Source organism: Peromyscus eremicus, chromosome 7 (genome assembly GCF_949786415.1).
Source record: "Peromyscus eremicus chromosome 7, PerEre_H2_v1, whole genome shotgun sequence".
NCBI lineage: Eukaryota > Metazoa > Chordata > Mammalia > Rodentia > Cricetidae > Peromyscus > Peromyscus eremicus.
The window spans coordinates 104959878-104982628 of record NC_081422.1 but is presented as its reverse complement, the minus strand read 5'-3'; the positions used below and the strand labels follow the sequence as shown (position 1 = coordinate 104982628).

General features: G+C 41.4%; 1 protein-coding gene across 24 annotated transcripts in view; it reads right to left on the bottom strand.

Moving 5' to 3' along the window:
• Window positions 1–22751, bottom strand: part of Lrrfip2 (LRR binding FLII interacting protein 2) — a 110643-nt gene that overhangs the window by 12809 nt on the left and 75083 nt on the right. For 8 of the 24 annotated variants that reach the window (XM_059268770.1, XM_059268778.1, XM_059268774.1 and 5 more), the window contains 4 exons: window positions 20414–20485; window positions 12811–12981; window positions 5781–5873; window positions 3528–3620 (listed from right to left, as the gene is read on the bottom strand). In XM_059268770.1, the coding sequence (XP_059124753.1) occupies window positions 3528–3620; window positions 5781–5873; window positions 12811–12981; window positions 20414–20485 (429 nt within the window). The remainder of the gene's footprint in view (window positions 1–3527; window positions 3621–5780; window positions 5874–12810; window positions 12982–20413; window positions 20486–22751) is intronic. The other 16 variants (XM_059268783.1, XM_059268789.1, XM_059268790.1 and 13 more) reach the window with 3 other exon arrangements.

The following is a 22751-nucleotide window of genomic DNA, read 5'->3' as shown; positions in this document are numbered from 1 at the left end:
AAAATAAAATATATCCTGTGTATTTGTTCATTTCACCACAAAGCTTGGAAGCTACTGAAACACCTTTATAGTTGTGTCAAACATATGTGCTCTAGATCTGCAGTCCTCTGTGCCGCCTGACCACACAACCACTGCCCGGCTGCAGGCAGATTTTTAAAGAGTAAAAAGGACATCCTTCCAGAGATCTAAATAATCCTTTGTCAAAGATCTAACATCTAATTTTAGCATCAAAAAGCCAAACAGTGATGTGGAACAGGCTAAAATGCTAGGCAACAGGTTCAATAACTGCAGTTATTGAGAATGAGAATTAACGGATGCGGGCTGGCCCAGAGCCCAGGCCCTTTATGTGCACTACTCTATTCGACGTTGAGTACCTATAGAGACCTGCAAGAAGCTAGTGATAAAGGAACTGATGTCACCAAGGAAAAGTGAGAGAAAGCTCAGTTTCAACCTGGGACCTGTTTCTTGATTAAGTTATTAGATTTTATTCTTGAAAATAAACCTGAAGATGAGTGATGCATTAGGTACTGAAAGCAAGCCCTTTGGAAGTAAAAGAGAAGCTGGGTGTGGTGGATTCAGCCTGGTATACACAGACTCTGTCTCAAAAAAAAAAAAAAAAAACCATGTCTAGCGATGGAGCTCAATAGTAGAGCATTTGCCTATCAGGTGTGAGCTCCTGGGTTCTCTTCCTTAGACTGGAAAAAGCAAAAACAGACAACATAACAACATCAGACAGAGAAGTAACAAGTGTTGGTGAAGAAGTGGAGGAATTCTATCCTTTGCTCATTGCTGAGAGGAATGTGCTATGGAATACAGAATGGCTGGTCCTTAAAACAAAGTTCCTAAATGACTTAGCAATTCTACTTTGGGTTATACACCCCAAATAACTTAAAACAGAGCATGAATAAGATACCTGCACAACATATGCACAGCAGCATATTCACAACAGCCGGGGTGGAAGCTGCTACCCAGGTGTCAATTAAGAGATAAATGTGGCCGGGCGGTGGTGGCGCACGCCTTTGATGCCAGCACTCGGGAGGCAGAGCCAGGTGGATCTCTGTGAGTTCGAGGCCAGCCTGGTCTACAGAGCAAGATCCAGGACAGGCACCAAAACTACACAAAGAAACCCTGTCTCGAAAAATTTAAAAGAGAGAGAGAGAGAGAGAGAGAGAGAGAGAGAGAGAGAGAGAGAGAAATGTGACACATTTGTCCATTCAGTTTCAAAAAGTAAGGATATTTGCTGAGTGTAGGTAAAGAATGCCTGGAACCCCAGAACTTAGGAGGGAATGGAAGGGTCAGCCTGAACTACACATAGTAAGATCACACACACAACTCATTCTGACACATCCTTCAATGCTGATGATGAAGCTCTAAAGCCCTAGGATATTGTGCTCCTGTCATAAAGTGCTATGTGAGTCCACCTCATTGAGGAACCTAGAGTATTAACCTGGAGACAGAGTGGAGCGGTGGTGGGCAGGGGTGAGGTGGATGGCATTGCTTAGTGCCATTCCATTAGCTGGACAGGATGGGAACAGTGCACAGCAATACAGGTGAATTTAACTCCACTGAACTGTCCAACTGTTAAGATGGTAGATCATTATTTGTAATAAACACAATTAAAGAAAAGCTAAGGGTAGTATAAACTACTGTTAAAATTAGATAAACTTTTTGAGTTATGCTGAATGAAAAAAATCTAAGTCCAAATATATTATACACTGTTAGTTTCTATTTATACAACATTCCTTTTGTTTGTTTTTGAGACAGGGTTCTTTGTATAGCCCTGGCTGTTTAGAGCTCTGTAAATCTTTGAACTCAAAGATCCACCTGCCTCTGCTCCCAAATGCTGGGATTAATTAAAGGCGTGTGCCACCACCACCCAGCTACACCATTCTTAAAATGGCAAAATGACAGAGTGGCTCTGAGGGCTGGAGGCCAGGAGTAGGAAGAGTGAGTATCTACAAAAAGGAGAAGAGGAAGTGCTTTATCTTCACTGTCCACAGACATGTCCTGGCTGTAACACTGTACTACATACAGCATTGCAACATGTGGCATTCTAGAGCAAAGAGTGTGTGGGCATATCTTGGTATCATTTCATACATTTGTATGTGAATCTTAATTTTCCTCAAAATAAACATTTAATTTTTCAAAAACAGTACTATTATGTATATGATGTATGAGTAGGCACACCCACACAGTAGAAGTGGAGGACCACTTGTGGACTTTCTTCTCTCCTCCCACCTTCAGGTGGGTTCTGGAAATCCAGATCAATCATTACACTTGCAAGGCAAGCCCTCTACCCACTGAGCTACCTCAGCAGTTTGTAAAAGTTTACTCTTTAAATACATCTTCTAAAAAACTTCAGACAATTAAAAGCCAAGTAATTTATATCTTAGCCATCAGCATGTATATTTAGACATTTCTTTCTTTTTTTTCTTTTTGAAACAGGTCACACTGGGTAACCCTGGCTGTCCTAGAACTCAATACATAGACCAGGCTAGCCTAGAACTCACGAAATCCACCTACCTGCCTTTCTCCAAATTCTGGGATCAAAGGCTGTGCCACTACAACCACCACTGGCATGTCTTTCTTGTAGGAAACCAAGGTCTATTTTAATGAGCTCCTTTAGGGGGTGTGTAGTTTTACTCTAGCTACTAAGCTAGTCCAAGATAACCAGTTTAAACTGCTAAGAAAGCCATACAAATGAGAAGTCCCAGGCCTCCCTGCCTCATGAGATGGCCATCCCAGACAAGATGTACATTTTCAACTTTTCCTCCACAACTGCCTACTCTGTGTGCCCACTTCCCCATATCACTTCACTTTTCCAAGGAAAAAATGTATATAAATTAAGTAATTCACAACCAGAATGTCCCCTGGGAAGATTTTCTAGTTGTTGGCGGATTTTTGGAAATTTGGTAACTTAAGCTTCAGAAAATTATCTAAAAGTACCTTTAGTTCTTGACATTTCTGCCCTATGGAACTAGAGATGTGACTAGTTTTGCTACCCTCCAGCATGGTTGGAGTGTACCTGCAATGCTACACAAAGCAGTAGTGAGGGTGTTTTTCCTACCAGGCCCCAAGCTGGGGAGTGCTGGGTTATAATTAGAGATGGTGTCACAGTTTGGCAGCCCTGTGAGCTTACATTCCTATCCATTTCCATCACTAAACTGATCTGTAATCCCCTCCTACTTTATTCACCAACAATTTACATGATAACGTTTTCCCCATCTTCCACCTCCAACTTCTTTTTAATCCATACTTTTGTAAGGTAAAATAGCCAGCTACCCACAGAATTTGAATTAGATGCCTGTGGTTGCTCTGGGATAAGAATCCTTGGAAAATAAAGAACACTTCTTTCAAAGGTTTCTATTTCTGAGCATCACAAGAATGGAGTCTGGAAAGAGAAGTTCTCTCTAGGCACACTACCAGGTTTCCTAGGGAAGTCTGTCTTCTGTTTATTCATATTGTCTACACTTTCTTGGTCTATTCCTCAGGAGTGAACTTCTCCAAAGCCCCATCTCCTCTCATACCCCAATTGTTTTATCTTTCCAAAGCAGGGTCTCTTGGAGGTCAAACACCTCTTTTGTCATGGTGTCTATTTTCTGCTGGAGGCGCTGATTCTCCTGAAGAAGAAGGGGAGGGAAATAATAAAAGCAGAAAGAAAAAGCAAGGGCATTAGAAGAAGGAGAACAGAACGAGGACACGGCAGATGGATTTTAAGGGGGGGGGGGGGGCCTATGGTCAACAGAGCAGGGAAAGGTGACAGCCAGTGTCTCACTGCCTTGCCCAACAGTAAGCAAGTGAGGCAGTGGGACGAGCTGAGAGCGTGCTGAGTGTGCACTGGCCCTGGGTTCCATCACCAGCACAAGAAGAGGGGGCAGGGCAAATGTCTGAAAGGGTACTGGGAAAAACTAACTGTTCCAACAGCAGCTGAGGCAGCTGGCCAGCTGTGTTCCTGCCTATACACAGCACTCCTACATGTTCACCCTGTGATAATTGCCTTTCTACCCAAACATGGAACCGCTTATATTTGCTAAAGGAAACTTGTGTTTACTTATGAACAAATGATCCTTTACCACAGAAAGCAAGCTGAAGACTTGAATGGTGTTTGGTAAAGCAGAACTAAAATAAGGACAGACATATCTTCAGCTTGATCACTCTGACTTTCTGTTGGCAAAAACTGAGATATCAAGAATATCATAAACTATAAGAGAAACATGAGTTTTTAGCAGCTCTCAAACAAGCCTTCTGATGGGTAATGATGTCATCCTAGTTAGCACGGACACAGCCTAGAATCCCCTGGGGGGAAGTTATTCTCAGGTGAATAACTGTCTTTATCAGGTCTGGAGGCATGTCTGTGAAGGATTGTCTTGATTGCTAACTGATGTGAGAGGCCCAGCCCACTCTCCACTGGCTGGGCAGATGGGCCTGGGCTGTATAAGGAAGCTGAATGAGGAGTGTAAGCTTCAGCCAGTCAGTGAGCTAGCCATGGTTTCTTGTGCACTTCCTTGGCTGTGAGTGAGCTCCCTAGTTGGAGATAATGCTGTGTGGAACAGCAAACAGGCCTGCCTTCAGGTGCCTGCCCTGACTTCCCTCAGTGATGGACTGTGACCTGAAAATATATGAAATAAATCCGTTCCCCACCTAAGTGCTTTTGGCCATGGGTGTTATCACAGCAACAGAAAGGCAACCAGAGCAAGTGCTTATCCTGGACCTCTTACTGTGTTTTCCCTATTTGTCACTGACAAATTGCCAGCAACACTTTCCTCCTCACACACTCTCCACTTGATTGTGCAAATCTTAATTCTGGAGACCCAAAGGCATTATGTGTGATACTCAGTTTTCAGCCAGGCATGACCAATAGCTACTGATATGGAAAGGTAGTAATTGTAAGCACAAAAAGACTGAGGCTTTCCAAGTTTGGATCTAGCACCGTAGGCTCGTTTTTCAAGAAAACATGGTGATAAATTACAGAAATCCAGCCTTACTATCTATCCTTTGCTGTGTACTTCTTAATAAAAACTGAGGCAGTTAACCACAGCAGGGCGGTGCGCGAACTGCGCTGCTGCCGACCACTGTCCTTGACACTGGGATGCTGTAGTGTGGTACAGAGCTTCTCCACCACAGAGAGCTGAGGTGCTGTAGTACAAGGGGGAGACCTTGACAACTTCCTTTTCTTCAGCTACCTCGAATGCATCAACTTGAGTGGAGATCAAGATTCTTACTCCTCAAGAATCACGCCCCACAGGATGCCATGCACTAGGACCCAAAGAATAGACCCTATACTGCTTCCTTTTCTAACATCTCATGGTATCTTCAGGGAAAAGTGCTTAAGAATACAAGACACTGGTCAAAAATCCTGCTATTAAAGGGGGGATTTTATAGAATGTGTAAGCATTCACTCTTTAAACTTGCCTTTATATTTCATGTTGAAAAATTTTTGAGAGAGACAAATGTTTATATAAGTAAACTCTTTATAGCAGCAATTCTCAACCTGTAGGTTTGGACCCCTTTGGGGATTGAGACCCTTTCACAGGGGTTGCCTAAGACCATCAGAAAGCAGATATTTATATTACAGTAGCAAATTACAGTTATGAAGTAGCAATGAAATAATGTTATGGTTGGGATCAGCACAACATGAGGAACTATAGTAAAGGGTCACAGGATTAGGAAAATTGAGAACCACTGCTTTACAGCATTGTATTCTCCCAACAAACACACCACCACCCTATCCAATTCATCTATTTTTCAAAATTAAGTATTTCCACAGTTCAAATACATACCTCAATGAGTTCGTCTCTCTGCCGAAGGCCTTCTTTGAGTTCATCCATTTTATGCTGCAGCACACTGCACATATGTTTCTGCCTTTCTAACTCCTGTTATTAAGCAAATGATATTGTTATAAAGTCAAGGGCTACAAAGCTGAACATATGTAATTTAGCACCGAGACCAAGTCTGGCTACCCAGGCCTGCATGAATGACTTGCATTTGGTAGAAAGGGTCACACTCTCCATCTCCATCCTGTCTGATAAGGGCAAGAAAGGCAGCAGAAGGGATAGCAACTTGTAGGTACTTCTTAAAAATGAGTAACTGCAGAGTAGAGGAAACTATTTTAAATGATTCCATTATCCAAAACCAGTAAAGGGTAAGTGGGGTAAGAGACCACATAAAAATTACAATTTTTAGAATAGCAAAAGATATCACAAAGTAAAGATAGGAATGACAAGCTACACAAGAAATTATAATTTATATTCTGGGACAAAGATTTATTGCTATTTTTCCATTTGGAGAACTCCTAAAATAAGATAATAAATAACAACAAGAACACAAACCACTGACAACATGGAAAACCAGGCTAAAGCCCAGGAAACAAGACAGGAACAGCTCCATTGTAAAACATGCTCAAGGGAGAGAGACACACAGTGGTGTGTCGTCACCCGTGGCTTACAAAAGAGAATTCCGTGGATCCACCCGCCACGGCTCTCTATCACAGACACACTGATAAAACCACAGAACATCCAAGCAGCTGCTTGTTTTGCAGGCTGACTTCTGGACAGCAAGCACGTCCACGAACTGGGTCTAGTGGAGCAGTGTCTGCACAACAGAATAGCCAGAGCGTGGGAAGGAGTGAAGATCTGTGTGTTACAAGCAGAACAGCATTTACACTGTGCTGCTATTTTCTAAGAAAGGAGGGCCACAAACACATGTGTTTAGATGCATTTCAAATGCTGTGTGTGTTTTTAATCAACATTGGCTAACATATCTTCTTGGCTTATAAAAATAAAGGATGAATCACTAAACTTAAAAAGAATTTCCTGGAGCTGGAGAGATCACTCAGCGGGTAAGAGCACTCGCTGCTCTTGCAGAGGACCTGAGTTTGGTTCCCAGCACCCACGTGGTGGCTCCCAGCCATCTCTAACTCTAGTTCCAGAGGATTCAGTTCCTTCCTCTGACCTACACAAGCACCAGGCATTCATGTGGCACACAGACATGCACTAAATAAAAGGAAAGAATCTTTTAAAAAACAGAAGTAAAATAAAAAAGAATTCCTCCAAAGAAAAGGGAAATGAGGATGAGAAAAAAGACAAACTGAATTCATTTCCTTTGACTTCATATCTACCTATTTTTACCTAAGTCAGGCAATTTAAAGCCCAGTTTCTATTAGAAACAACCCAAATACCTGGCAAAGAGGAGCGGATGGGTAAAGTGCAGCAGAGACACGGGAACAGTGTTCAGCCTTTGAGAGAAGGAACTCTTATCATGAGCATTGGGGACTAACTGTAAGTACTATAAGTCAGTCACATACTGAAGAAGGCAGGATGGAGGCTGCTAAGGGCTTGGGAAAGGGTCAAATGTCCCTATTTATTTAACTGTTTAGAGTTTACTTTTGCAAGATAAAATGTACAGATTTCACACACAATATAAATATATATAACATCCTACTGTGAATGACACCCTTTAAAATAGCTAAAATGGTAAGTTTATTGTGGTGTGATTTTTACCATAATAATTTTTTTTTAAAAAAAAATTAAACTATTCCAAGTAACTTTTAAAAAACATATTTTGGCTATGCATAGCCTCTGTCCCAGAGTAAAGGCCAAGCCAAACACTATGTATGACTCCTTTCGGTAACTACACTAGTGTGACCTAGTCTTGCTCTGTTGAGTGACCTAGAATAAAGCAAGAAGAATTAGAAGTTGCAGTGTGGCACAAAGGAGATGGAGAACAGAGGGACTGAGGACAATCCCTAGAGTCATAAATATAAACTTGAACCATCACAGCACAATGTATTTTGTCATTTAAGCAAACAAAAAAACCCACATACATTATTTCCACTAAGGAGCCTACGAAATGATCGACTGAGCAGCAAGAGCAGGCTAGGCCCGTGGGAAGAGATGGAGGACTGCTTGGACAAAGGATGGATCCAAAGATAAGGCCAAAGCACGTTCTTCTGTCAGAAAGCATGGAGGCTCTCAGTGAGCCTCCCAAAGAACTTGAGAATCAGCCCAAAAGAGGCTCACAATAGCCAGAAGTGGCAAAATCTGAGCATCAACAGGAACAAAAGCTGTCACACCCAACACTGAATTCGGCTTCAAAAAGACACTTTGATGAAGACGACTGGTCACTGTGAGGGCACAACAACTCCTTATTTTGACACTATAAAGGCAAAGCAGTCTTTATCTTAACTTCCAAAACTATGCAAATTATCTATCTAGGTAATGAAAGATGAAGATCCTCTTTAAAGATGGACATGATAAAAAGACAAAAAAAGATGCCATAAGCTAATAAACAAAGAATAAGAAGTTAAAAAGAACCACAGAAATGGTGGAAGATATCTGTAAGTCACTGGTAAGTGACTTTTATCTGAAATATAGTTTTATAACAGTAATAAAAATTTTAAAATGGGCGATTTCAAGATAAACCATAAGCCCATGAAAAGATACTAGAAACCAGTGTTTTTATCAGAGAAATGCAGATCAAAGCCACTACGATGGCTAGACGTGGCAGGCAGACAGTAGTAAACACTGGAGAGGCTGTGGACAAAGAGTGTAGCCAGTAAAATGTACTGAAACGCTGACACTACTTTGGAAAGTCTGCTCCGCCTCACACAGTTCGTGCCGTTGCTAGAGGACCCAACAATCCCACTCCTATGTTTCTAGACAAAGGAAAACAGTGTCCACACAAAAGTACACAATGTTCACGTCAGCCTTTTTTATAAAAGGCCAAAGGGAACAACAACCCAAATATCAATTAATGCTGCTGGACCTCCCAACACATGTGGCTACCCTAACAATGGAATATTAACAGGCCATCAAAGAAATGAAGAACTGTGTGTGCTGCAGCACGGGTGACTCGGTATTACTACACTAGGTGTAAGATGACAATCCTGAACGAGTTCCTTTTATGATTTTGTTAATATCAAAGTCTGGAATAGGGAAATCTACACAGATACAAAGGTCAGTGGTTACTTGAGGCCAGGGGATCAAGCACAGTAGAATGATGGGTAGGGAGTATTCAGCTTCTACTTGGGAGAATGAAAATACTCTCTGTGGGTGTGATAGAAGCACATTTTTGTGAATATCCTAAACTCCACTGAATCAGACTTTAAATGGGAAGCTGTATATGAATTGGGTCATTTTTTAAATTTTATATGTATGGGTGTTTTGCCTGCATAGATGTCTGTGCATCACTTGCTTGGTGACTGTGGAGGCCAGGAGAGGGCATCAGACACCCTGGACCGACAACCAGCTCCAGGGGCTCTGTAGGAAGAAGCACACTCCTAGAGCAGGCTCCAGTTACATCTGGTGACATCTCTACACGGACAGCCTGTTCACAGGAACCAAAGAGCCGGGGCCCATGAACAATGCCCTGGAATGAGGAGGCAACGTCTTTCAGAACAGCAAGCCTCGGGACAGGCAATCAAATTTCCTCAATATCTACACTGGATGAGTCTTAAAACACAGCAACTCATTTCAAAGTGTGGAACTTATCTGGATCCTGGGAGGGTGTGGCTGGGAGAGGCTGTGGGGAGGGGATGACACAAGGTCTCAGGGTCTCACTGTACAGCTCTGGCTGGCCTCAAACTCACAAATGCCCTCTTGACTCTGTGTCCCCAGCACTAGGAGTAAAGATGTGTGCCACTATACCCAGCTTCTGGTTTTGTTTGTTTTGAGAAAGGTTTTCAGTGTAACCAAGGCCGGCCATAAATTCATGATCCTCTTGCCTCAGATTCTCAAGTGCTAGGATTACAATATGCACAACCATGGCTAGCTTCTGATTTCTAAGTATAAAAAAAGAAAAATTGTGTGTGGCATTTTAAAACTATTAAAATTTTAACAGTGACTGGGTATATAATATAAAGGAGTTGATAGTAATTTTTCAAGTGTGAACTGGTTTTGTGTGTGTGTGTGTGTGTGTGTGTGTGTGTGTGTGTGTGTGTGAGAGAGAGAGAGAGAGAGGGAGAGGGAGAGCACACAAGCGCATGTTCACAGGTGTCAGATGGGCAAGTGTGTGTGGAGGCTGCAGCAGATGTCAGGTATTCATTCTCTGACCTTTTATATTAAGGCAGAGTCTCTCGTTGAACCCAGAGCTCACTGATTCATCTGGTCTCCCTACTCAGCTTCTCCAGTTCTCCCGTCTCTGCCTCCCAGAATTCCCAGTGGTCTGCCATGTTCTCCTGGTATTTGCAGGGTTGCCAGGCATCTAAACTCCTGTCCTCAAGTTTGTATGACAGGGGCTTTATCTGCTTAGCCACCTCCAGCCCCTGAGATGTTTGTCACTGCATGTTTTCCAATATGTAGTCTGTCAAGATTAATTACTAAAATTATATGCCTAGAATTTAATATAGAGTACAGGAAAAGGACAGGGCATGCTAACTATGGGTCGACAGTAGCAATGGGAAGCTGATGGACTCATTAGAGTCTCTTCATACTTCTTCTGTGTTCAAAATCAATAAAAAATTTAAAGACTTATTTTTATGTTGTGTGTATGTGTGAATATCTGCATGCATGTATGTGTACCACATGCCGGTACCTACAGAGGCCAGAAGCATGTGTCAGATACCCCGAAACTGGAGTTGCGAGTAGTTGTGAGCTACCTCATGTGGGTGCTGGGAACTAAACTTGGGTCCCCTTGAAGAACAGCAAGTATGCTTAACCACATGTTTTTAAATGTCAGTGAGCTAATTTCTTATTAAAATAAGTATTAAGAAAATAATGCTTTTGTATGTTTGTGGTGTGCACATGTATGAATGGATGTAGCTGCATGTGTGTGCATGTGTGTGTGGAGGACATGGGTTAATGTCAGGCTCTTTCTCAGTTGGTGTCCACCTTCGTCTCATCGACTGCATTAGGCTGGCTGGCCAGTGGGCTGCAGGGATCCACTCATCTGTGACTCCCCGGCACTGTGGTCACAGATATGTGCCGCCCTGCCAGGCTTTTACACAGGTGCAAGGTGTCCAAGCATCTATCAGCTAAGTTATGTCCCCAACCCTGAGAATACGTTCCACACATTCCCAGTCAGGTGCTCTGCTGCTAACAGACACGGAGACGTTTAAAGACGGAGCCAATAAGCTGGCTACAGCAGTGCCGACTGAAATCGAGCACTGGTGTGGCAGGAGGCACGGGAGCTCAAGATCATCTTTGGCTACTTAGCAAGTTTGAAGCTAACCTGGGTGTATGAGGCCTGTCTCCAAACAAAAACCTAAAGAAAATGAATAAATAAAAGATGCATTTATTATGATACCGACAAGAACTAAAAACATTTTTAAATTAAAAATATACATTTACACCAGGCGGTGGTGGCACACGCCTTTTCAGCACTCAGGAGGCAGAGCCAGGCAGATCTCTATGAGTTTGAGGCCAGCCTGGTCTACAGAGTGAGATCCAGGAAAGGCCCAAAGCTACACAGAGAAACCCTGTCCCCAAAAACCAATAAATAAATATATATATATATAATTTGTGTATTAAAAACCATATATATATATATTTACTATTTGTGTATTAAAAAACAAATATGTGTGTGTGTGTGTGTAACACTTTTTTTTTTTCCACTATTTGTGTATTAGAAAAAATGGAGGTCAGAGCACAACTCATTGAATTGGTCCACTCCATCCACCACACAGGTCCTGAGAACTGAACTCAGGGTTCCAGGGTTGGTAACAACTTTAACAATGCTGATGTACAGAGCTCTCAGCATCTGCTACCATAATGAAGTACATCAGAGAAGCTGGCCTCTATGGGTTCTGTGCAGATGGGCATTCTATTGCAAGAGGTACCATCAGTTTGGAACAAGCAAAGATGATGATTCAGAACCTCAAAACTGGTTTCTGGGACAGAATACCAAAGAGTAAAGCACTCACTGTCACCACAGCATCCTCTTCAAGGCCCATCCTGACCTAACATGAAAGATACCTTATTTTCACACATCTACACCCCAGCAGCATTTTCAAATAGGCCTTTAAAGAACAGCTGTAGATTCATAGAAAGACAGAGGAAACTGAGTTCCATATATCTCCTGTCCTCATAACTGCAGTCTCTCCTACATGTCACTAATGTTCACACCTGAGCAGTAAATTCAGTTCAGTGAGCCTACACTGGACACCATTACTATGGAAGTTCATCAAACACTTATACAACTTGTTATTCCTTTTACTATGTACAATTGACTGTTTCCAACAATTCAACCAATACATATTTCCTAAACTGTTTTTTTACTTTTTTTTTTCTATATTGGCAATACAGCAGTAACTAATCTCTAGCAATAATATCCATTTATTCTCTGCTTAGACACCAACACTTTAAAATGTCCAGGTCCAATCAACTCTTACTAGAACCCAGCTTCTTTGCTGCAGTTGCCCAAGGGCAGACCTGGCACTCAGTGGCCTTTGTGCTCCAACTGTATGTAACTTCTTAAGAAAACATCTGTCAGTTCCTGACTCACGTCTTTAAACCGCTGCTTCTAATTAAGTGGTTATTTGGAAGTGGAATCTCTTAGAGAACTTAGAAGTTCACAGGAAAAATTCCCTATCTCACTAAGCTCTATGTTGTTCCATTTAAAATGGAAAGAAAGAAGCAAATTAATGTCATTGTCATAATTAAAAGAATAATACTTGAGTTGTAATCTAGTTTTTAAAAACTTAAAAAAAGGATAAAAGTTTTCCTTTAGAAAACAAAAAAATTTCAATTGATAGGGCAGTGACTAATTAATTTCTCAGACTACTCAGTTCTGGAGTTTCCCACCAAGCCCATCTTCTTTAAATGCTAGGCTTTGATTTTCTGAACCAAGAAAAGGGTATACAAGATGAACAGCTACCTTTGATTTCTCTTCGTTTTCTCTGTACACCTCTGCCATCTGCTCCTCCTGCTCTTCAATAACGTCCTTGAGGGTGTCCACCTGGTAGATCAGGTTGTTCTTCTCGTTGTCCAGCTGGGCATTGGACACCATGGCCTTCTTATATTTCTCTTCTACTTCAGACAAAGATTCCTAAATGACAAAAACCATCAGCTCGATATCTACAACATGGTGGCTGCAGATGAGTGAACAAGAGCAAAGTATGGCCTAGTGCACATGAAGAAGCATTTCCACACAATACAAGCAGGCTAGGGACTCCTTGTTTAGTAGCGTGCACATGTAGCAGAAGGATGATAAGACACCAATGCTGCCTTTCTGGGAAGTGTTCTCTTCGCATGCCAAGAACACAAAATAAAGCAGCGATGGAAAGGTGTGCAGAAAATGTATGTTTTTAGGAAATAGAAAATACAGAATCATTAACACTTTCAGAGAGTGTCTCCTGTAGTTTTTAACAAGTAGTGTCTGGTGTTCAGAATGCAGCACTTCGAGAGAACACAGCCTCTCACAGTGCAACCCACACACTTCTCTAAATTCGGCCACTTTGGGGTTTTGTTTCCAGGAGTTCCTCGGTGTACATAATGCCAATGTGAATGGGATGAACATTTTAAATTACTACAGAGCTATTGCACAGTGCCTGAAATTTCATATAATTCAAAAGCTTTTACCTAAAACAGCATATACATTTTTTTTTTAGAACAAGTAAGTTGGTAATTGTAATTGCCTATTGACTTATCAAAAGATAAAAAGAAAAACTCATTTAGAAAAGTAATCACTTTTGGAGATACTTTTTTAACTAGTACAAATGTTTAACAAACCAAAATCAGTAAAACAGACCTAGGACCAGAACCTTACACATAATCAGTTTTTGACAAAGGTGTCTACATAATGCAAAGGGAAAGAGTGAATGATGCTGGGACAACTTCATTCTTTTGATGAATGAAGACGAATGACTACCTAACACCACTCATGAAAATTAGCTCAAAATGAACCAAAGATCTCTAAAGCAAATACAGAAGTAAGTCTTCATGACTCTGGGTGGATAATTTCTTAAACAAAAATTATACAAAAAGCATTCTCAGCCAAAGAGAAAAAGGAGACCTTATTAAAATGTAAAACTTTATACTGCAAATGGCAACCCACAAAACGGGGGAAGCACTTTTAAGTGTTCTGACAACTGACTTCCATTCAGAACACTACAGAATCAACAACAAAAGGTCTAAAACCCAGGGTGATAACAACTTGAATAGGCAGATCCCCAAAGAGGGTATACACATAGATGTTCAAGGGGTACATGGATGCATGCTCAGCATCGTTACTCATTAGAGAATGCATACCAAAACCACCCATGTGAGCCTATGTCTCATCTACTAAAATGGCTAGAGTCTGTAATCAATCTTTAGACACAGGACTGAGGGCAAATGCTCAGTAGAAGAGACTCCCACCTCAATCCCTAGCAAGCTCCTTCCCCCTGAAAGAAAGAAGGATTGGGGAGGGTATGGTGAAGTTGGATCGTTTATGCTGCTGGTGGAAGTGGATGTGGCTACTATAGAAACAGTTTGGCAGTTAGAGTCTAATGCTCTAACTATATGATTCTGTAATTCTATGCCTCACAAACCAGAACTGAATACAGGTATGATTAAAAATAGTATTGAGAACACTTAACTAAAAGCATATTTTAAAAAGTCAACTATAGAAAGGTCCAAATTCAATGGTATCTATTCATATAATACCAAATTTCATCTAAGAAGCTAACGGTGGAAAAAAATCCTTATCACAGTTCAGTAGCATATAAAATGGGGTGTGACTCCATGCGTAACAGAATCCAAGGAAGCTCAAAAACTAGACATATAGACAAAATACATGATGCAAATAGGTCCATGTAGAATATGTACAGCATGATTTCCCTGTAAAAGCACAAACAGACTCTTAAAAGTGGGGCTGGAGAGATGGTTCAGTGATTAAAAACACTAGCTGTTCTTCCAGAGGACCCAAGTTTGATTCCTGGTACTCACTACAGACAGCTCACAACTACCTGTATCTCCAGCTCTAAGAGATCTGATGCCCTCTTCTGGCCTCTGTGGGCAAACACCCATACACAAACATAAATAAAAATATTTTTAAGGGAGACTTTTAAAGTGCCAATGTGGAAAAATATCCTAATCTTGCTTGTATTTTGAGTCAGTTTCATGAAAACACAATTTTCAATCCATCCCAGATCCACTGAATGCAAATCCAGAGATAGAGACCAGAGATTTCTATTTTAAGTAGCTCCAGCTGATTTTGGTGTATACCCACATTTTGAAGCCATGGTGTAAATGTTTAGGCTTTGATTATCTATGCCCAGATATTCCCCTAATAAGCATTCATAACCCAGTTGCAGAACCCTCTTACTTGTTTGGGAGTACTTGAATTCAGTACCTTCATGATTTTATTCTTAGTTCTCTGCATGAAGTGGACACTTCATATACTAACCAACTTATAGCTGGTAAGATTCCTTCTCCTAGTCCATTAACTCTTCATTCAACAGTTCTTTCTGGACTTAAAGATATATCTATTCCCACTCTCCTACAAATAAAAGGTATGAACAGAAGAACATTGTCTGGAAGGTCATAAACAAAATTAATCAATAAAAATGAACCAGTACTTATGTCAGACAATCTACACAAAGACAGATGAACTGCTCTTGTTCTCCATGTCTCAAATCCTAGGTGAGTGAAGACAACAAACTGACAAAAAGGCTGAGATGGTGACCAGCACATTCTAAGGACCTGATTAATCTTAACTGCTTGCCACCAAAACGTCAAGTCCTTGTAAAGGCATAGATACTTTCAGAGATTAGAAGATGAAGGATGCTAAAGTTGGGCTGGGGTCCCCAGAGACATAAAGCCCGAACTGTGCCTTCATCTCTCGGAGCTGGGTTTGTTCTGCTTAGATCATGTGGTTGCTTGCTGAAGCTTGCAACAGCTAAGGATGCAGAGACTCTAGCTGCCTAAGGGAAGTACCCAGCTGTGCCTCTCAACTTTCCAGAGGAATTTCTGGATTCTACATTTTTATACACACTTAGGGTTGATCCTGGCATCTGAAATCTCATAGTTTGTGTTTTTGCTGTTTTGTTTACCCAAAGTTTTTTTACAGTTGTTTTATTTTCAAGATAGGAGTTCTTGCCATGTTGTTCAGACTGGTCTTGAACTCACAAGCTCATGTCCTCTTCCTGCTTTAGCCTCCCAAGTACCTGGGAGTGTGTACCACTGAGTCTGGTTCATCCAGAGGTGTTTTTCTCTCTCCCCTCTCTCCTCTCTCCTCTCTACCCCACCTTGACTTCAGTTTGTTTTTTAGACAAGGGCTCACACAGTCAAGGCTGGCCTTAGTTTTTGCTCCTCTTGCCTCTACTTTCCAAGTGCTAGGATTATAAGCATGTGGCATTACACATGCTGTTACGGCTATTCTTGGTTGTCAATTTGACTACATCTGGAATTAACTAAAACCCAAGTGGCTGCGTACACCTGTGAGGGATTTTTCTTGATTGGATCATTTAAGGTCGGAAGACCCACCTTAAGTCTGGGCCACACCTTCTGGTGGCAGCCTATAGAAAGGACACTGAAAATGGGAGCTTTGCTCTTGCCTGCTTGTCTTCAGTCTTGGTAACAAGGTTAGTCCTTCACTGGTATTACAGACTACTTCTTTGGGATTCCAGCATATACTGATGACCACCTGAGATATCCAGCCTCACCTAACAACTATCGGATTCTTGGATTACAGCCATTGTTGGAATAGTCAGACCACAAAGCCTGTAAATCACTCTAATAAATCTCATTTATATAAATATACATATAATTGTATTCATGTGTAGTGTGTATGTGTACATGTTTGTGTATACACATACATACACACACACATACACACACATTCTATCAGTTACATTTCTCTAGAGAACCCTGACTAATACACACACCATGCCCAAAGGATCTGATGCACAATAATTATTAAGTTGTGGAGGAAAAAATCAAATCATCAGTGCTAACATGACTGGAACAAGTCAAACAGTAAAAGCCAACTTCAGGCCCAATCAACAGTCTGACAAACCAACACTTCTCTCTAGTTCAGTACTCAGATATGAAACAGTGTCAACTACAAATGCATTAGGTTTTAAGGTTCTTGAATAATGTCATAACTAATACCTGATAATAACAGCATTTACTGAACATTTTTCAAGCTCTTCACATTGCCTTACTACAGACAATCCCCTGAGTAGGTAACTCCTTCCTCATCTTACAGATGAAAACCACACAGAGACTGAAGGACTGCAGGTTGGTCAGACAGTAATCACTGTGGAACACTATCACTCCCAGAATAATGGCCATTGGCATCTTAATCAGAGCAGTTGGAATTAACCACAACAGATTGGGCCTGTTGGGGCTGGAGAGATGGCTCAGTGGTTAAGAGGGCATACTGCTCTTGCAATGGACCTGAGTGTGGTTCCTAGTAACTCTAGCACCTCTGGCCTCCTTGAACATGCACACAAGTACACAGACACAAATACACCTATTTAAAAAAAAAAAAAAAAAAGAAAAGAAAAGAAAAAGAAAAAGATTAGGCCTACTGACATTCTCTCATAAGAAAAAGTGGAGAGATGTCATTAGATCCTCACTTAAAATTCCCAGCATTCCCTGCTCTCTGCACCTCCCTGCAGTTGAATGTACTTCTGCCCCAGATACATATCATCTAGGGAGGTGCAGGAGTACACAGACTGGAAATTGAACTGGAGGGAGGCATCTATGCAGCTATGGGGAAGCCTAAATCCCTCACAGGTTGACATTCCAGTGATAGAACTGTCTGGGGGTCACCCATGCCCCTGTAAGTAAGCCCCAGGAGCTCACCAGCTCACCAAGCTAGGCTGGAGGAGAATCACTACTCTGGTCTGTTTCTGGTGCCCTATCTGAGGTGAGTAGACCAGATATAGTAAGCGTGCCCAGAGAAGTTCATGTAACACTAGGTTTTAAGAAAATGTTTAATAATTCTGAAATGTTAACTACCAGCTAAAAACTGCTCTTAAAAATACCTAAGCAAAAATTGTGGTAAGATTTTATGGGGAGAAAAAAATTATAAAGCAAAATTCTTCCTTGCCTACTCTCCTTGCAGAGGCAGCAGAGCCATGACTCGGGCTATTTCCTGTTCACATGTGTCCACATACCCTCTTGCCTAGTTTAATGCAAACTGTATACATACATTTTGTTCCACAGCTTCCTATTTTTTCAATGTCATGAAAAGCTTGTACACACTAGAAATAGTTAAATTGTGTTCTTTTATTTATCTCTATAATTCTGTATTAAAATTCAATTATGCCTAATAGTTTTTAAATGGATTTAGTCCTTTATAGAATCATTAAAGATCTTTTATATGATTTATGCTTTTTAATACATTTAACTATATTTTCTGAGCAATAGTACATACCATCAGGATACTCTATGGCATGGGGAAAACATTATAACACTCCCTATTAAAGGAAGGGTGGCGGGGTCTAGGGCAAACATTATAGCACTCCTTATAGAAGGAAGGGTGGCGGGGTCTAGGGCAAACACTCCGAAAGTAAACAGAATCACCACGAACCATGCTGTGCGCAATGAAGCAGCTCCCTTTTTAATAGCAGATGCCACAACACCACGGTCAGTCATCAACCACATACATTTCTATTGCCATCATTTCAAGGATAAATAGAAATCTAAAGCCACGTTCAATCATACATTGATAAGAATTAAAAGAGGGCATCTTACCTGTTCTAATTTCAAATCAAATTTGTTGGTATTTTTATTCAAGGAATTTAATAAATGATAGATATAAAATATGAGGACAATGTTTTAATGAAGCAAACAACAGTTAGGAATTCCTCTGAATCACTTGATTGCTGCCTGGATGTTCTAATGTACTGAGTTTTTTCCTTGTTGCAAGACGTAAGTTATACCACTGAGCCCTAAAGGTAGGATTAAACCTGAAGATTTAGACCAGTGAAAATAAATGGGCCTATCCACTGACTGAGCTCTCCTGATGTTTACTGACATCCTCACCCCAAGGGCACTCCTCACAGGATGGATGCTCGTCCTTTTTGGTACCACGTCTTCACTGTGAATTCCTTTAGGACCATACTCCCTACATGAAAGCTGTGATTGGCAGTAGAGTTATTTCAGATCATGAAGCCTGTTTGATATGTGGCATGTGCTGAGTCACCTCTGGAATGCCCTGCCTTCACTCTTCTAGAGACTTGCTAGTGTTTGGATCTTAAGCCTGTCATGTTTAAAGAAATCTCTAGTTTCTTTACAATATCCAGCTTGAACTTTATACTGAAACATGGGGTGGGGGGCATAACCAAATGCCAGGTACAACCAAATGCCTGCCTGACACATTTACACTGGCAAGTACAGACATCCTTGTGGGAATAGATAAAGGTCATTCAAATTGACCTCCAAATTATTTTTTGTAAAGATTAGATCTCTTAAATTTTTTTAAATTACATTTATTATTGATGTGTGTGTGTGTGTGTGTGTGTGTGTGTGTGTGTGTGTGTGTGCATAGACACAAATGCCAGGACACACATGTGGAGGTCAGAGGACAACTTGCAGGTGCCAGTTTTCTCCTTCTACCATGTGGGTTCCAGGGACCCAACTCAGGACATAAGGCCTGGTGGCGACGCCTTTACTGGGCCACCTTGCCAGCTCGGAATTCTTTTTTTTTTTTTTGGGGGGGGGGTTGGTTTTTTTGTTTTGTTTTGTTTTGTTTTGTTTTTCGAGACAGGGTTTCTCTGTGCTTTGGTACCTGTCCTGGAACTCACTCTGTAGACCAGGCTGGCCTCAAATTCACTGAGATCCACCTGCCTCTGCCTCCCCAGTGCTGGAATTCAAGGCGTGTGCCACCACTGCCTGGCAGCTCTGAATTCTTTAAGACACTAAATATAAGTAATCTTAACTTATATACAGGTAAGAAAAGAATCAGTATGTATGCCTTTAGGTCCCTTCTTCTCAAAGGACATGACAAGGCTTCCTCCTTCCACTTCTAAGACTGACTGGACTTGATGACAGAATCAGGCAATGTTTTCATTGAGCTGGGAAGAATTTCAAGGTCTAGTTCTCAATTAAAAAAAAAATGTCCTCAGAATATTTTTAGGTGTTTATCTAATGTTATAGGGTTAAGACCCAAGGGTCTTTTTACTTTACAAGTCGTAAAAATTGTAAGGAGCTGGTTGTGGCAGCACACAGTTAGAATCCCAGCACTGAGGTCAAGGCAAGAAGACCACAAGTTTAAGACCAGCCTGGGCTACACAGAGAGTCCCTGTGTCAAAATAATAAAAGTACAAGTTATATTATCTTCTGCTCGGATTTCCCCAAAACCACTAAACATTTAAACACAAGCCCAGACTGCAAGCTTCCCTTTCCTGCGCACTGCAAGTGAAGCACATGCTTGAAGGACAAAGGCTGTTAGTAAAGCTGTGAGCAGCAGGTTAATAGGACTCTGGAACCACCATTACCAACACTTCTGCATACAGAGCATGCGTGGGCAATGAGGAGCCCTGTACCTTCAGTTCCTTAAGCCCCTGCATGTATCTCCCTTCTACATCATGTATCTGGTCCTTCAGGTCATAGATGTCCTGCAGGACATAGGAAGGAACCATTGCAAAAATATATCTCAGAACTCAAAGGAATCAGATGAAAGTACAACTTAGTTTGCTAGAGAAATCCAAATATACAAATGCAAACACCCCTACTCCCAAACCACTGCAAGAGGCAAATCCTTCAAATGACAGTGGAACCAGAGAAATCAATCTAGTATCAATACTTTCTTAGCAGTGAATCCTTTGAAAACAGCATCAGAAAATGGGAGCAGGAATATAAATACATATATATACATATAAATACATATATAAGTGTGTATATATATATGATAAAAATGTATATAAATTCGAACATTTTTAAATTATAAGGTTTTTAATTTTATAAATCACAATTTTTTTAGTATAATACTTCACTTCATTTACAACTAGTAAAATACATAGTAAATTAATTGGAAGCAAATTTTATTCTTCATGCATAAGTTTCAAAAACCAAAATACAGTGTAAAAACTAAGTCACTTAAAATCACTTAGTTACTGGGCACATTAATCTGGGAGAAAGAGAAGGAAATTAAACACAATGAAAACAATTTCCAATGAGAGTCTATTCAGAGGATGGATACATTTAAGTGATGAGAAGAGCATTTGCTCCAAATGTTTCCATAAATTGTTTTAAAAGAACTGACCAGCTTTTAAATGGAAAATATTATTTCCTGTGTCCAATCATGTCGTGTAAAGTCAAGGCGGCTGTAACTGCAACAGGACTCTGAGGGCAGCAATGGCGACAGGATGGACTGATGGAGACCATCTTGCTCTGTGCGTTCCCTGCCTATCTCGCTCCGTCTGTGGTAGGTTAGCCAGCCTTGTACTCATCGAATCATTCAAAGGACACTTTACGAGGGCCCATCAGGAGTCAGGCACTAGGACCCAAAAGCTCATCTCTTCTCAGAGGATTTTCTTTCAAGGGGAAAAAATTAAACAAATGCTAAGTACTACGATAAGAGCTACCTAAGTCCAAGACTGGAAGAAGTTGTCTCAGTGTCCTGCTGTCCCATTAGAATGCAACCCCTAAAGGCACGACTTTTCCTTATTCAAACTCTGTGTCCCCAGCATTTATGCCTGGTCACCAGTTCAAAGGAACTGACATCTTCCACAGCATAGCTGCACTGCCCTGCCAACTCCCCTCCTCCCCCCGGCCGCTGTTCTACACCTCCTCCTGTCCGCTGCCCTGCAATTTCACAGACTGCTCCAGGCCACAGTCACCCTCCTCTGCTAGGTGGCAGTGGAACGGCATGGTAAGCCCGATCTCCTCTTGCCTTAGACACTGCTGTCAGCTGTCCTCTGCTCTCCCTCAACTCTCAGCCTCCCTTTCCACCTGCTCAAGCCAACCCACAGAAGCATAAGCAACCTCCCTTCTACAAAAAGAGAAGGAAAAGAAAGACGGGTACCATTGGCTCTTCCATCTCTCTCGACTCACTCTGCTACCCTAGTCCTCGTGCTGCAAACCCTCCTCCTCAGGGCTAGCAGCTCACACCTCCTCCCCAGAACTCTGCACTTGCCCACCGTGCGGTGGCTCAGGCCGGGCCAGCTTCTCCTGCCATCTAATGCTCCCGCAGGACTGTGGCTAGAGTCACTTTTAAGAACGGCTCTCCTATCCAATACAGCACAGCCGTGACTTGTGCCCCTAGATCCCACCCCATCGCCACCCCTCACCCCCACCCCTGCTTTCTTTCCCTCACCAGCAACCCCTCCTTCCTTGATCTCCTAAGCTCTGGCAAGTCTTCTGTACCAATAACCTTCAAGTTCTCGGAATCCATCCAAGAGAGACTTGAACTTCCTTGCTTTATTTTTATTCTCCCTTCAAGACAGCTCTGAACTTGCTTCTCTGAAAAGCCTTTTGCTCTCTCTGTTCCTAGTCCAATTTACACGATGCCTTTCTGAACTAACTTAACCTGTTCTTAGTATTGCTGTATACTATTAGCTGGTTTAACTGGCTCGAATAAGTTTGTCTTTTCAGTGATCTCCTGAAGGCCAAAATATGATTGACTGTCTACATATCCACTGCCAAGTATTCAAATACATGAGTGAGTGAGTGAGTGAGTGAATGAATGAATGAATGAATGAATGCAGTTTTTCTCACAAGTCTTGACCCAGATAACAGATTCAGCAAATAAGACAGTCAAAATAATTTTTGGTACATCCTCATCTTCCAAATAAAAGGGTTAATAATGATGGAGATGTAACTAATGGATCCAGTAAACTGTCCACTAGCTCAGCTTTTTCTGTTGTCCAAATAGCATACTTC